The 15,780-nt window shown below is 39.3% G+C and overlaps 1 protein-coding gene across 1 annotated transcript in view; it reads right to left on the bottom strand.

The window, feature by feature from the left end:
• The window catches only part of plxnb2b (plexin b2b), a 253,304-nt gene that overhangs the window by 53,647 nt on the left and 183,877 nt on the right, over positions 1 to 15,780 (bottom strand). The window contains exons 19-22 of the mRNA XM_072435874.1: positions 14,091 to 14,184; positions 9,376 to 9,570; positions 4,015 to 4,194; positions 1,565 to 1,701 (exon numbers count right to left, since the gene is read on the bottom strand). Of these exons, the coding sequence (XP_072291975.1) occupies positions 1,565 to 1,701; positions 4,015 to 4,194; positions 9,376 to 9,570; positions 14,091 to 14,184 (606 nt within the window). The remainder of the gene's footprint in view (positions 1 to 1,564; positions 1,702 to 4,014; positions 4,195 to 9,375; positions 9,571 to 14,090; positions 14,185 to 15,780) is intronic.

Consider the following 15,780-nt stretch of genomic DNA (forward strand, 5'->3'; position numbering starts at 1 on the left):
ATTTGAACCTGTGAAAAAGTCAATTTGTCTTGGTTTAAATTGGTGAGATTGGTATACATGACTGCGCCGGGTCGCTCCTTCCATCTTCAAAAATGAGCTTGAATAAAATATTTTTTGCCTCCGTTCTTAGTGACAAGCGCATAAATCCTGTCCAATTTATTTTCGGCCATTTATTTTTGTTAGGGATCAGAAAAAAAGGACCCACAGGGTCTGGAACTCAGAGTCCATTAAAATAAAATACACAAATTGTCAAAAGTTGTGGGTTAAATTTTGTAACTGGCTCACCCTTTATCAGGTGAACCGCTTGATTCCCACATAACAGTCTAAAACATGTGAGAAAATTATTCAAAGTGGAAGGGCTGAGCGGAGGATTGAGCGGAGGATTGAGCGGAGGATTGAGTCGGCCCTGGAGCTGTTCAGAACAACCAGTGGTTCTCACATAAACTAAAGCGCTGGGAAATAGAGCGGAGAGAGATACGGGTTCACACAAAGGTTTAGGACTGTTGATGAGGGACTAGATGAGGGACTAATCCAGGACTAAACCAGGGCTAAACCAGGACTAAGCCAGGGCTAAACCTGGACTAAACCAGGACTAAGCCAGGGCTTAATCAGGGCTAAACCAGGGTTAAACCAGGACTAATCCAGGGCTAAACCAGGGCTTAACCAGGACTAAACCAGGACTAAACCAGGGCTTAACCAGGGCTAAACCAGGACTAATCCAGGGCTAAACCAGGGCTAAACCAGGACTAAGCCAGGGCTAAACCAGGACTAAACCAGGCATAAACCAGGCATAAACCAGGACTAATCCAGGGCTAGACCAGGGCTAAACCAGGACTAATCCAGGGCTAAACCAGGGCTAAACCAGGACTAAGCCAGGGCTAAACCAGGACTAAACCAGGCATAAACCAGGCATAAACCAGGACTAAACCTGGGCTAAACCAGGACTAAACCAGGACTAAGCCAGGGCTTAACAAGGGCTAAACCAGGGTTAAACCAGGGCTAAACTAGGGCTCAACCAGGTCTAAACTGGGGCAAAACCAGGGCTAAACCAGGGCCAAACCAGGACTAAACCAGGACTAAACCAGGGCTAAATCAGGACTAAACCAGGACTAATTCAGGACTAAATCAGGGCTAAACCAGGTCTAAACCAGGTCTAGACCAGGACTAGACCAGGACTAGACCTGGACTAGACCAGGACTAAACCAGGGCTAAACCAGGACTAATCCAGGTCTAAACTAGGGCCAAACCAGGGCTAAACCGGAGCTAAACTAGGGCTGAACCAGGGTTAAACTAGGGTTATACCAAGGCAAAACCAGAGCTACACCGGGGCTAAACAAGGGCTACACCTGACCTAAACCAAGATTAAACAAAGACTAAACTAGAGCTAAATCAGGACTAAACCAGGGCTAACCAGAAATAAACCAAGTTTAAACTAAGTCTATACCCGCACAAAACCAGGATGAAACCAGAGCTAAACAAGAGCTAAACCAGGACTACACCAGGACTACACCAGGACTAAACCAGGACTACACCAGGACTACACCAGGACTACACCAGGACTCACCTGTAGCAGTACACAGAGATGGCGATGATGATCAGCATGGGCACAATGACAGCCGGGACGATGATGTACAGGGCCAAGTCATTCTTCTGCTCGTACTGCACCGAGCCCACCACCCACTCGCCATTTCCAAACTTGATCTGCCAAAAACAGAACAAAAATAATTTTAAAAGGTGTGAAATATCAATGCATTACTTTGGAAATCATGCAAGGAACTGTCAATCAGTACAGCTCAAACGCCGACTTTTTTGACAACTGCCGTCCTGCAGAATAATTGACTTTTACAAACGTTACATTTTATTGGACTATGAGGCAAAATCATGTCTAAAGCAAGGGATTAACCATCTCTGGACCAGGACTAAACAGGACTAAACCAAGACAAGACAAAGACTAGATGAGGACAAAACTAGGTCTAAAGATGGACTATACTTTGTAGGTGTAATATCAATATCAAGGATGGCAACAGGAACTTTAACCAAGATAAAACCAGGGATAAAACTAAAACCAGTTCTAAATGAAGACTAAATCCAGACTAGACTTCGGCTGTACTACATAGTTAAAATATATATACTATGCATAATTAAAACTTAAATTTGAACAAACTGCTTACAAAACCTGTTCTAATCATGTCTGACAAGGTTTTAAAGCTGACAAACAAAACAAAACCAATTAACAGACTAAGCCAGAACTAAACCAGAACTAAATCCAGACTTAACCTGGACTTTATCGGGTTATTAAAAACAGTATAATAAAGGATGCAATAACAACACCAAAAACAATAAAATCAATAACAACAGATTAAACCAGGGCTAAACCAATATAAACATGAGATTAAAACTAACCTGGGACTTAGTACAGCGCTAACATTGAATAATATCAGGTAAAAAAAACACACATCTAAACAATATGAACTACAAAAACTAGGACCAAACTGCTACTACAGCAGGACTAAACAAATTATTATTATAGCTGACTATCAGTGATTATCTTTTTGATGAGTTGACAAGTCAAACAATTAATTATATTGTTCACTTATATAAGATGTATAAGAAATAAAGTTTGAAATAAGGTGACCGAAGGCTTCAAAAAAGAAAATATTCACAAATAAAGTGTTATTGAAGAAAAGCTGATAAAGTTTATTCATGTTTGACATTTTGCTTTAATAATGCCTCAGTCTTTGTTATTAAAAGGTCTTTCAACATGTGTTTTAGAGTCTTTATAGTCCACATCAATATTAGATCATATATTCACAATTATTCAAATGATTCGTAGCAGCATCAGACAAAAAACAAGAGATCCAAACGAGGATAAACCAGAGTTTGAGAAGTGCCATTGTGTGTTTCACAGAGTGGGAGGGAAGAGAGCAGTCACGGGGCAGAATCTACATAATTACCCACAGTTTGTCGGTGGCGACCTGGAGAGTCTGAGAGAGTCTGAGAGAGTCTGAGAGAGTCTGAGAGAGTCTGAGAGAGTCTGAGAGAGTCTGAGAGAGTCTGAGAGAGTCTGAGAGCACAAACAACTCGGGAAAATTCATAAAACGTGACACTGCAGACGTATTTTCAAACGCACAGTCGAGTTTTACCATATTGGAAAAAACAACGGAGCAATCTTTTGATAGCTACAAAAGTAATAACATCTCAGAACTAAACTAGGTCTGAATTACAGTCCGAACCATGACTAAACGGCTAAACTGGAGACTAAACTGGGAACCAAACCGAACCCAGTCTAACGTCAGAAGACAGATCGGCTAAATCTACACTGAAGAATGCACTCGTTAATTAAGGGCAAGACTGAGACATTTTTGCAATTAATTTAGCATTTGGAGTGTGGATATTATAACTCATTTACATCAATAAAGTTAATGCTGCCCTAGAGATACACAAATAAATAGGCTCTGATTAAATGTAATTACGGCCAGTGGATACGAGGAAAAACAGAGCACAGAAAAGCCTGTGTCCAGAGAATTGCAGCAAGAGTTGTTTAGTCTTTTTCTCTGTGACTGTTGAAAATGCGAGTTTGTATGCAACATGCAAGTTTGCAAGGAGTATTTTGACTAGAACATGTAAAGAAGCTTATATTACAGCTTTTGTTACAGGCGGTTTGCATGTAACGAGCCTAAACTCTTTGGATTTGATTGTATGCAGTTTCTTCTCCTTCTGAAGTGTCACATGATGTTGTTGTGACGTGTCTGGTTCAAATCAGAAGACTTCTCCATCACGTGACAAACGTAGCCACAATCTATGAATCAATAAAGTTGGTTCCGTCCAAGGTTCCGTCCCAGCTTTCGTTCCAGGTTTTGTCCCAGGTTCCGTCCCAGCTTTCGCCCAAAGTTCCGCCCAAGGTTCCGCCCAAGGTTCCGCCCAAGGTTCCGCCCAAGGTTCCGTCTCAGCCTTTGTCCCAGGTTTGTTGTAACGTGTGTGTGTGTGTGTGTGTCTAACAATTCCCGTCCTCACCAGCAGGTCCAGCAGCTCCGGTCTGGTGTCCCGCCGGACTCGTCTGGACCTGGACCGGGGCGGAGTCGAGGGCGCGTCCAGGAACAACTTGTCGTCCTGGAGAGTGTTCACGTAGCACGGAACGTCCCCCACAAACGCCTGGGCCTCCTTGTGAGTCATGGCTCGAGAGAATCCGCGACCCTGTGAGGAGAACGAGGGAGAAAGTAAGGTTTATAGTTCAAAACCATGTCACTTCATCATGAAAGACCCTAAATCCATTTACTACGATATGAACATTCAAAATAGAAGATGATAAACGACTTTCTAGGTGAAGTCATCAGCTGTGAACCAGAACTAGCACAGACCTAAACTAGTCTGAGGTTCACACAAAGAACCTCATCAAATCAGGATCTAAACTAAACATGGACTAGAACAGGACTAGAAAAGTATAAAATCAAGGTTACATCGGGAAAAAACTGGGCTAAAAAAGGACCAAACAAGGATAATGTTAGTGAAGTCGGCACAAACTACTGGGATTAAACTACAACAAAACCAGGTCTAAACCAGAATCCTTTTGTATTTAATTCATCCTCAAAGAAGAAATCATTTACAGGATTTAAACGTGTCAAAGTAGACACATTTCAATGACGGAAAATAGATTTTTGAGAAAGGATAAACTCTAATTACATATCAGTAATTCACTGTTCGCACAAAGTCTCTACTCGAAACCGAACAGTAACACAGCAGTTACAAAGCTGATGGAATTTATTTATAGTCAAATTGGTTTTAAATTGTTTTGTTTTTAATTTTTGCAGTCGGAAGAAGTCAATACAAACCTGTGTTAAATTAAAAGTTTTAAAATTTACTTTTAGTTTGTTTAATGTGGCATTGGCGGTTAAGAATTCCTAAATTTTTAAGCAGTTTAAAGAAAAATATAAGCTGCAATCATAGCAGAAGAAATCAAACTATATCTAAAACTATATCTAAATCTATAACTGTATCTAAATCTACTTCTAAAACTATATCTAAAACATATATCTAAATCTATGACTATAAACGATCAAACTATATCCAAAACTGTATATAAAAACAATATCTAAAACTATGACTAAAAACTATTATCTAAAACAATATCTAAAAACGATCACTTTATATCTAAAAACTATAAATCCAGGTTATTGTGGAGGACCTTTTCCAATCAAAACATACATTACCACATTGTAATAAGTGTTTTTTTTTAACATGGCGACTGTAACTAACGACACGGCGACTGTAACTTGCTATTTTTCTCGCACTGGTCAACAATCATTTTTCCGACAATTCATCAAGTTAAACAAAACCACAAAAAAAAAAAAAAAAAAGTAATTGGAATCTGAACCTTTGACGTTTTCCCTCAGCGTTACACCGACGACTTATGACAAGACGTGTGAATAAATACAATAAATCACTTGCAAATAAACGCTTGGAGTAATGTGCTAAAGAGCTTATTGTTGACGTTTCACACTGGGAGCCAAGAGTAATTAAAGACGCCGAAATTACGCTTAAAAAAACACACTTTCATTCAGACATTTTGGCATCGCTCCAAACCGGCCCACAACTGGGATACGCATTACACCAAAACGCCATGTTCTTAATAATAAACCCTGCGTATATAGAAACCGCTCAAATTATTTCAGACAACCACTTTTCTAATCGTTTTCTAGCGTTCCCAAATGCTACTCCTGGTCCGCGCACATTTAACAAGATACATAATAGACAAACAATGCCCGAGAACCTCATTTTGATTCCAATTACTCTGGCATTTGTTGGACTATGTGGTAATTTAGTGGCGCGCGTGTTTATTTATATAGTGACTTTGTATTGTGAAGTAAATAGGGCCAATTCAAATGCCCGGTTTCAGCCCATTGACCCGGTCATAAGCCAATATATTAAATCCTCTGCTATTTGCATATTCTTTGTTTTTTCTCCGCTCTCGGTAATAAGCTGCTCGAGTCAACACGCGCACGCAGGGTTTAAACAAGTCAGCGTTTTCATTTTTCAGATAAACCGGGGACTTTCTCTTAAATTAAAAATGTGCTTCATTTGTTGATTGTTCATTTTTGTCTGTTACTTTCTCTCTGGTTTTGTTTTGTTGTATTAAATGTTACTTATATAAAAAAAGAGAAGAAACATCACGACTGATGCACAGAATCCTTCATTCCCTTTCATTCACACTGTGTAGTAGATCACTATTCCCTCGTTTATTCGCTTGATCAAGTCAAACTTACTGAATAATAAAGTTAATGTGACGTAAAAAAGTCGGATGAAAAGCACTCAACATTAAAGTATAAACTCCAATGTAACAACTTCCATTTGGATCTAAAATAGCCACAATTAGGGACGTGCCAAAATATCCAAATATATATCGTGATACTAAATTTGGTGATACGGTATCAATATCGTGGGCTGCTGTGTCGATATATCGCAATGAGTAATTTTTGGTATAATTTCTCGAAGGATTTTGTTGCTCGTTTAAAGAAAGGAAACTTGAGCAGGTCGTGCTATAACTAAGAATTATTAATATTTTTCTTTATCAGGTTCTTTAAAAGAAATAGCAATAGATCGTAGAATATTGTGATATCGATTATCGCGCGTATCGCAAAATCGTGGTATTATTGTATTGTGAGCTGCGTATTGAATCATGAGGGACCCTGTGATTTCCAGCCCGAGGCCACAATTATTACTATTAGTCTAATTTATGATTATCTTTTGTCATAGTTTGGCCGGGGTGCGACTTATGTGTGATATTATTTGTTATTTTCACACTGACAACCACAAGAGGGCGCTCTAGGCTCTAAGCGACGCAGAAGAAGAATCAGCACTTCCTCTTCCTCCGGAGTTTGTGGAGTTGTTTAGAAGTGACACAGAGGAAGAAGAATTCAATGGATTTAGTGATTTGGGGTAAAACTGATGCTTTGGTAAACTTGTTAGCATGTTCTTTATGCTATAGTTATCTGAATAACTGTTAATATGTTACGTTAACATACCAGGCACTTACCACAGTTCTGTCTGTGCCTCATGTAGCTGAAGGTGTTAGCGTTAGCATACGTACACCTATTCACCATGTTCTCTAATCTGTTATTATTTTAATACTGCATTTCAAGATTATATATATATATATATATATATATATATGTCTGTTCTTGGTTTTGGATTTTATCAAATACATTTCTCCAAAAATGCAACTTATACTCCAGTGCGACTTATATATGTTTTTTCTTCTTCTCTATTATGCATTTTTTGGCTTATACTCCGGTGCAACTTATAGTCCGAAAAATACGGTATGCTGTGAGAATTATCCATGAAAAGCTAATTCTTACATGGTCGGACAAGAAGCAATTAATTTAGCAAGATATTTCACCGTCTTTATCCAAACAAATGAAAGTGTGAAATAGTGTGCCCCGTTTTCCTTGACTGACTGATTGAGCTGCACGGTGGTGGCCAAGGGGTTTGTTCACAGCACACATGCCAGTCGCTCTTCCCACGCTTCAGTCTAGCGAAGCCCGTGGGACCAGCAAACCAACGATAAACCTGCTTTTACGCATCGCCTCTGCGGGACGTGGGCTAAACTAAAGCTGAGGGACCCGTTTGTCAAACCGTGAAAGGAGGAAGAAGGCGTTTAAGTCTGTTTACTTCCTCCCGACTCTCTCGAGCTCCTTTGGCACCGGGGTTCATTTTCGTCGACTAGAATATTTTTCATATTTCTCGTCAATGCCGTATTTTTGCCGTCCAAAACAAAATAAAAAAATACTGTGACCAAAACAACATGCATTTTTGACGATTATGACCGAAAGTAGATATTCTTCTGTATGATCTGTTCTTCTGTATCTACCTCTGGATCTACCTGCGTTGCACCAATGAAATTTCCCCATGTGGGACAATAAAGGAATATCTTATCTTATCTTATCTTATATTTGTCAGCGAAAGAACCAATATTTTTATCAAATAATAAAAACTAAGAGGAGACTAGATTTTTCAGTCCCAGAAACACGTCTGTACAATACACTTTAAACATGACATTTCTTATTGATTAAAACTACTACAGGGTTCAGATTAAGGATTTTCACTTATATAGCGGTGCTGCTAAACAATCCGTTAATTTTTCCAAATTTTTATAGCAATTTGATAATTGCATAGCAAAACATGAAAGTGACTAACAATCAATATTTTCCATTAATATAACACGATTATTTATTTCAAATGTATTTGTAAACATTCTATTAAAAAAAAACTCTTAACAAATTAAGTTTTAAACACTTTTTAAACTTAAAAAAAAAAAAGAAAACAGAAAACTTGCAAATAAAATGAGTTGTTGAACAAATTGATTAACACAAAGTCAGAAGGCCTTATTTACAACTTTCTTCCATATCATCATCAATCAGATGACTATTTGCTGGAGTCTCATTTACATATTAATTGTCATTACACTCACAAAAAATATGTATTAAGCTTCTGATGGAAAAATAAAGGTTGCTGTGGCGTCCATCATGGTGTATTTTATGTTTTATTCAAATTGTACCGTTCTATTTGACGTTCCATTCCATTTTTCGTTTTGCTGCTTGATGACGGTCCCTAAGTACTCTCGCCTCAGCTCCAGCTGCACATTTGATGACGGTCCCTAAGCATGCGTCTCAGCTCCGGCTGCACATTCGGATCAGTGTAATTCGCTGCGCCCAAAATAGGCATCTGATTGTTAAAAACGAGGTTGTCGTCACTTGGCAGTGTAAATATGAATATTTTGGCTGTGAATGATCTGCAAAGACTTTTGCATTTAGGAGCTATTGACCTCGGAAGTCCGAATCTGTGACGCTAACTTTACCGCATGTGGCTCCTCCCACTTTCAGACTTGCGATCTGAGACAGCAGCGGGACTCGTCATGTCAACACAGCGTCCTACATGTGTCATGCCGTTATTGACGATCGATCAGTACTTTTAGGCGCTTTGGTTATACAATTGAACACACATTTTTGTATCGCAAAAGCTGCGATACAAAAACACTTTTTTCTGACGAATGCATCGCATTTGAGAGAAATTGCGCAGCATTTTGCGATGCGATACCGCTTATTCTGAACCCTGTAATATGGTCGATAATAATAATAATAATAACAAAAATAATAAAACATAATAATAAAAAAATACAATAATTATTACTTGGTCGACTAAATTAAAGTGATATTTTTAAAACAAGCCCAAAACTAAAAACAATTATTTGACCTAACCTTCACTAAAACCAAACAATTGAAAAAGTGAAGTGAACACAGTTTGACACATCACTAAGACTCTTTTTCTTCTGGGTTTGTGACCACCTTTCTTTTGGCGATAACGGCTTGGCGTTTCACCCACCGTGACGATGATGATGCTGGCCTCGGTGATGACCTTCTTGCTGATGTTGTTGAACGTCGGGTTCGGGTGGTACTCGAACGGCTTCAGCTCTCGGACAAAGTTGTCGAGTTGAATGACGGTGGTGAAGTGGCCGAAAGACTCGTTCACGGGCGGAGATGGGAACTGGATCATCGAGTCGTTCTTCTCGCGGTACGGCTGGAGGCGGAGAGGAGAAACACTTCAATGTGCATAACCATTTATTTAAGATACTCAATAGAAACACAGAACAGACTGTTACAAAGTGCAGTGCTCAAACAAAAAAAACTGTGGAAGTGAATTTTCTTCACGTAGATAAAAAAGAAGATGAAGTACAGTCATCTGGCCCAATGTTTTCTAAGTAAACAAAAATGTACTTGTAACTATGATTAATCTGTATTTAGTGTTTAACCTCCGATTCACACGATAAATGACACTGTTTTGGGGGTGTGAGGATCCAAAGAGGCTGTGAAATCAGGCCTGCAATCGAGGCGTATTAAACTTTGTCAAAGTTTTGCTCCGGAAAGAAAGAGAACTCGAATAAATATAATGAAAATTTTAAAAAAGTAACAAAAAAGTAAAAAAGTAAAAAGTAAACAAAAAATGTATTAATTGGTAATTTTCAAAAGCAGTTTTAAAATGATTTTATTAGCAAAATAAATGTAACTTTTTTTTTTTATTGAACACCAGGTGATGGGGGTGCAATACAATATTTAGAACCAAAAAAATCCTCCTCTCTCCTACAAAAGAGAGAAGGGGAATTGAAAATGAAGGAATAAAGGATGTGAAAGGAGGAGAAGAAAAACAAACACAAATAGTTATACTTGTTCTGTATCTGGTTATCATTCAATGTGTGATGTGTGATGTGTATGTCAGTACATAGGTAAATGATAACCTGAGGGTTTGAGATAAACAGTAAACAAATCTGGTTTTATTATCAATAGTGAAACTCTCTGACTAAATTATATAAATGACATAAACATGACCCATCTGTGTCCGCAGATACCAGAGAAACATGTTCAAATCCAGTGCAGCGTTTACTGAAAACAACTGTAATGCTGATTTATTCTTAATGACAAAAACATTGGAAGTTGTTGTTGGCCTCGTTGTTGATTCTCGTGTCAGAAAACAGAATGAGCCTCACATGACTCTCTCATTTGTGTTGCCAGTTTCAGTGCTGAAATCCAGTACGTTTAAACCTCTACTTTGTCCTCTCTGTGTGATCTAAAGCCCCAGCTCCTGCACCAATCATGAGTCAGAATGAGGTAAATGTGGTTGTATTTTATGCAGGTTAAGGCTCTGGCAACAAAACCCATCATCAGTTGTGATTGTAGTTCCTTTCTAGAACAGTCAGAGCGTCGTATTGTTCATTTAAAACCATAAAATGGCTATTATACTGTCACTTAATGGGCTATTTGTGTATTTCTATCAGTTCAGATCCAACAAATTGTCTTTTGAAGCAGCATTATGTTTTGTTTTTTAAGCAGCATTATGGGGGTTTTTTTCACACGGTTTTCCACAAAAAAAAAACAACACAAACACAGTCTCATAAGGTGACATAAAGTGATTTAAACACTGCATATCTAATGATGACTAATAATGAACTAATAATATCCATTTGTTTATTCATGATCCAGGCAGATCCTCTCTAATCTGCAAAGTAAATCTAGCCATTGTCTCTGCGCTGGAACTGGCAGACGTGTCTCTAAAAGACATTTTCAATTTGCCTTGACACTGTTTTTTCGCTTATTTAGTTTCAAACCAAACAAAAAAGAAAATGAACAGCATTTCCGACACAGATTAAAACGTAGGCGTCGAGAAGTGGAGCCTGGACCGGTTTTGAGCTCAGTCCGTTGCTGTGAGAAGAGTGAAACGGCGCACGGCTCTCGAGTCACTTTTTATTTAAGTCGGCGTGTCGGCGATGAATCATAACTCCTCGTTTCGGCCGCTCCACCTGCGCCTTTTGTTTACGAGGCTCCGATCGGCGGCGTATATTGTCACTTTGTGGAAGCGGCGACATAAATGGGGCTTTTCATGCCGGTGAATAATGGCTTTTTGTGTATTTTTTTATCAGTTAAGACGCAACAAATAGTCTTTCAAAGCAGCATCATGTACCGTAACTATCCAAACAGCATTTTCCTCCCACAAAAACAAAAAACTACACACACACGACATGGGTTTTGAGGGGCAAATGATTAATTAAAGGCTGTTTTTTAATCAATTTGGGTAAATAAACCGTTGCTTCATGTATAAGTAGCTCTTTGAAATGACAAATGACGCTGAACAAAAACGTGTATGCATTTTAGAAAGGATATTTGTTCAATCAATACAACAAATAACTACCTGAAACGTAAATATATATATATATATATATATATATATATATATATATATATATATATATATATATATATATATATATATTGAAAAATCTGATTAACAACAAGAATAATCAGATAACCAAAAATTAGATCAGATTTTTGCTGTGTGTGTGTGTATGTACGTGTGTGTGTGCGTGTGTGCGTGCATGTGTGTGTGTGTGTGTGTGTATGTGCGCGTGTGTGTGTGTGTGCGTGCGTGCGTGCATGTGTGTGTGTGTGTGTGTGTGTATGTGCGCGTGTGTGTGTGTGCGTGCGTGCGTGCGTGCGCGTGTGTGTGTGAGAAATCTGATCATCGAACTCATCTTTTAATCAGTGGATTTTAAGAGTAACTTTTGTTTAGATGAAAAATTACATTCATTCATTTGTTTTCTTTTTTTCATAATTATTTGTGTGTGAACGATCAGGATATGAGAACGATCAGAAAAATCACATTACTTGCATCAGATGTACCACTGGAAAAAGTGACAAGCTTAAATAAGATGTGAATGAGATCTTTAATGAAGTATTATTTATCTGGATTCAAATATATTTTGAAGTGAGAATAATGAAACTAGCACAAAGTGTGACAAATAGTTATTTACATTTAAATCTATTTTCTGGATTATATATTGAACAAAAAATACTTAATTTTGATTCCAAAATGGTCCTGATTATTATTTTTGCTTTTTTACGATTATATTGTGACCCAAATGACATTTGTAAATCCCAATATCAAGTATTTAATGTATTTAATGTATCAAAAACACACTGCGTTGTCGGCAGGAATCCATAACGTCCTCAGAACTTTTCCGTCTTCACTTTGCTGTACATAACCTGGCTGACATTCTAATTACCCACAATTACCAGGGCTCACTTGAGTGGATGGACCTTAAATAAACGCAGAGGGGCTTAAGATGTTGACCGGGCGAGGTTTTTGAGATAACATTTAACATCTGCCGCAGGAGCGAGGGGCCAGCTGCCACCGTAAACCCGGAGTCCCAGAGTGCCGCTTAAGGGACCCGCGTTGGCACAGACTGAGGAGGTAAACACGAGCGAACACTTAATCTGCACCAGCGCTAATTTTCCTATTAATTTTAGTGCTTTGAACGTGAAAGTTTGCGTACACCTGGGGGTAAGTTGTGTACTACTTTCACTTGGCAAAGGTTGTGTTGTTGTTGAGGAACTTTTACGTTTAATTATAATATTTCTTTAATTTCGGATTGTGATTCTGATCTAAATAAGGATTTTAATAAGGAGTTTTAATCCTGGCCTGGTCCTAGTTTAATCCTAGTGCTAGTTCAATCCTAGTCCTAGTTTAATCCTAGTCCTAGTTTGCTCCTGGCCTGGTCATTGTTCAATTCTAGTCCTAGTTTGCTCCTGGCCTAGTCCTAGTTTAATCCTGGCCTGGTCCTAGTTTAAGACTAGTCCTAGTTTAATCCTGGCCTGGTCCTAGTTTAATCCTAGTCCTAGTTTAATCCTGGCCTGGTCCTAGTTTAAGACTAGTCCTAGTTTAATCCTGGCCTGGTCCTAGTTTAAGACTAGTCCTAGTTTAATCCTGGCCTGGTCCTAGTTTAATCCTAGTCCTAGTTTAATCCTGGCCTGGTCCTAGTTTAAGACTAGTCCTAGTTTAATCCTGGCCTGTTCCTAGTTTAATCCTAGTCCTAGTTTAACCTTAGTCCTAGTTTAATCCTGGCCTGGTCCTAGTTTAATCCTAGTGCTAGTTTATCCTAGTCTTTAGTCTAGACAGAATCTTTTTATACAGAACATGTTTTATAGCGAAATGTGAAATATACTCTTTACTGCTGCTCTACAATTTAGTTATAAAATAAACTAATGTATGTTTTTGTCACAATGACAAAGGTGAACACACTCAACATAAAATTGAACTTTTATTATACATTTTTTCCTGCGTGCAGCACTTTGTAAACAGGTTTGTTTATAACGTTGGGGACATGGTTTAGTCCTGGTTTGAGGCAAATTCAGTCCAAATTATGTCCCCATTTCATCTTAAATGTGCATGTAATCTTGCTTTAGACTAATTTTAGTAAATGTTTTGTAACTACATATACATTTACTAAATACTTTGCTTCTCTATTTAGTAATAAAAGAAACAAACCCGCTCACTATATTTTCACACACTGCAACATTTCGGGACTCGAGATAAAATCAGAAAGAGAAACGTAGCACAAACACGCCGATGTTTTTGATTGAACGAAGTCGCGGGTCCAACATAGAAACGCAGTGAAATCGATAGACGGTTCTTTGGGAGAGACAGAATTCAAAAACCTCTCGGAGACCTTCACTTGTGAAAATGAAACGGAGAAACACAAAAACACAAACCTCTTGTGACGTGAAGTGCTCTCCTTGGACCCTGATGAAAGCGGTTTGGATGAGGTCGAATCCAGAGCCAGTTACAACGATGTTCCTCCCTCCACTGGAAACAAAAAACATATCGTGTAATGAGCGCGTAATAAAGACAAATATTAAATATTATAATACACGTATATATAGTTGGTTTAGTCCTGGCTTAGTCCTGGCTTAGTCCTGGCTTTAGTCCCGGCTTTAGTCCTGGCTTTAGTCCTGGCTTTAGTCCTGGCTTTAGTCCCGGCTTTAGTCCCGGCTTTAGTCCCGACTTTAGTCCCGGCTTTAGTCCCGACTTTAGTCCAGACTTTAGTCCTGGTTTAGTCCTGGCTTTAGTCCTGGCTTTAGTTCCGATTTAGTCCTGGCTTTAGTTCCGATTTAGTCCCGACTTTAGTCCTGGTTTAGTCCTGGCTTTAGTTCCGATTTAGTCCTGGCTTTAGTCCTGATTTAGTCCTGGTCAAGTTCTGATTTAAATCAGTTTTTTTCCTGGTGTACTACTTTAGTCCTGATCCAGTCTGGTTTGCTCCTGTCCTAACCATGATTTAGCATAGTTTTAGTCTACTTTAGTCCTGGTCTGGTTTAGAGTAGCTGTAGTGAGAGGTTCCATATCTACAGTGCTCAGTATCAATCAGACGGGTTTAGACCTAGATTAGTCCTGGATCAGACCTGGTTCAGACCTGGTTCAGACCTGGTTTAGTCCTGGATCAGACCTGGTTCAGACCTGGTTCAGACCTGGTTTAGTCCTGGTTCAGACCTGGTTCAGACCTGGATCAGACCTGGATCAGACCTGGTTCAGACCTGGTTCAGACCTGGTTTAGTCCTGGTTCAGACCTGGTTCAGACCTGGATCAGACCTGGTTCAGACCTGGTTCAGACCTGGTTCAGACCTGGTTCAGACCTGGTTCAGACCTGGTTCAGACCTGGTTTAGTCCTGGTTCAGACCTGGTTCAGACCTGGATCAGACCTGGTTCAGACCTGGTTCAGACCTGGTTTAGTCCTGGTTCAGACCTGGTTCAGACCTGGATCAGACCTGGTTCAGACCTGGTTCAGACCTGGTTCAGACCTGGTTTAGTCCTGGTTCAGACCTGGTTCAGACCTGGATCAGACCTGGTTCAGACCTGGTTTAGTCCTGGTTCAGACCTGGTTCAGACCTGGTTTAGTCCTGGTTCAGACCTGGTTCAGACCTGGTTTAGTCCTGGTTCAGACCTGGTTCAGACCTGGATCAGACCTGGTTTAGTCCTGGTTCAGACCTGGTTCAGACCTGGATCAGACCTGGATCAGACCTGGATCAGACCTGGATCAGACCTGGTTCAGACCTGGTTTAGTCCCGGTTTCTGACCTGGTTTAAGACCATCTAATGCGGGTGGTCGTAATGTTTCCCTTGATTGGTGTAAGAGAGCTGAACAACAAACAACATGACATCAAAAACATTTCATTCTGGGGAAGAATTACGCCAAAGACAGACACGCTTCTCAAATTGGGGTAATTTTCAGAGGAGATGGAAACAAATTAGTTTAGCTTATTCGCGCTGCCAATCTGCTCTGTTGTTTTAGCTGGATGTGCTCGGGCTCACGTAACGCCACAGAGAGAAAAGCAAGGTTTAGCTAATAACCAATCCTTCAAATTGTTTGGTGCCGCATCAAAAAGAAACATTGTGAGTGTAGAAGGAT

This window comes from Eucyclogobius newberryi, unplaced genomic scaffold (assembly GCF_026437365.1).
Source record: "Eucyclogobius newberryi isolate DKJ021-1_F unplaced genomic scaffold, fEucNew1.0.hap1 SCAF_7, whole genome shotgun sequence".
NCBI lineage: Eukaryota > Metazoa > Chordata > Actinopteri > Gobiiformes > Gobiidae > Eucyclogobius > Eucyclogobius newberryi.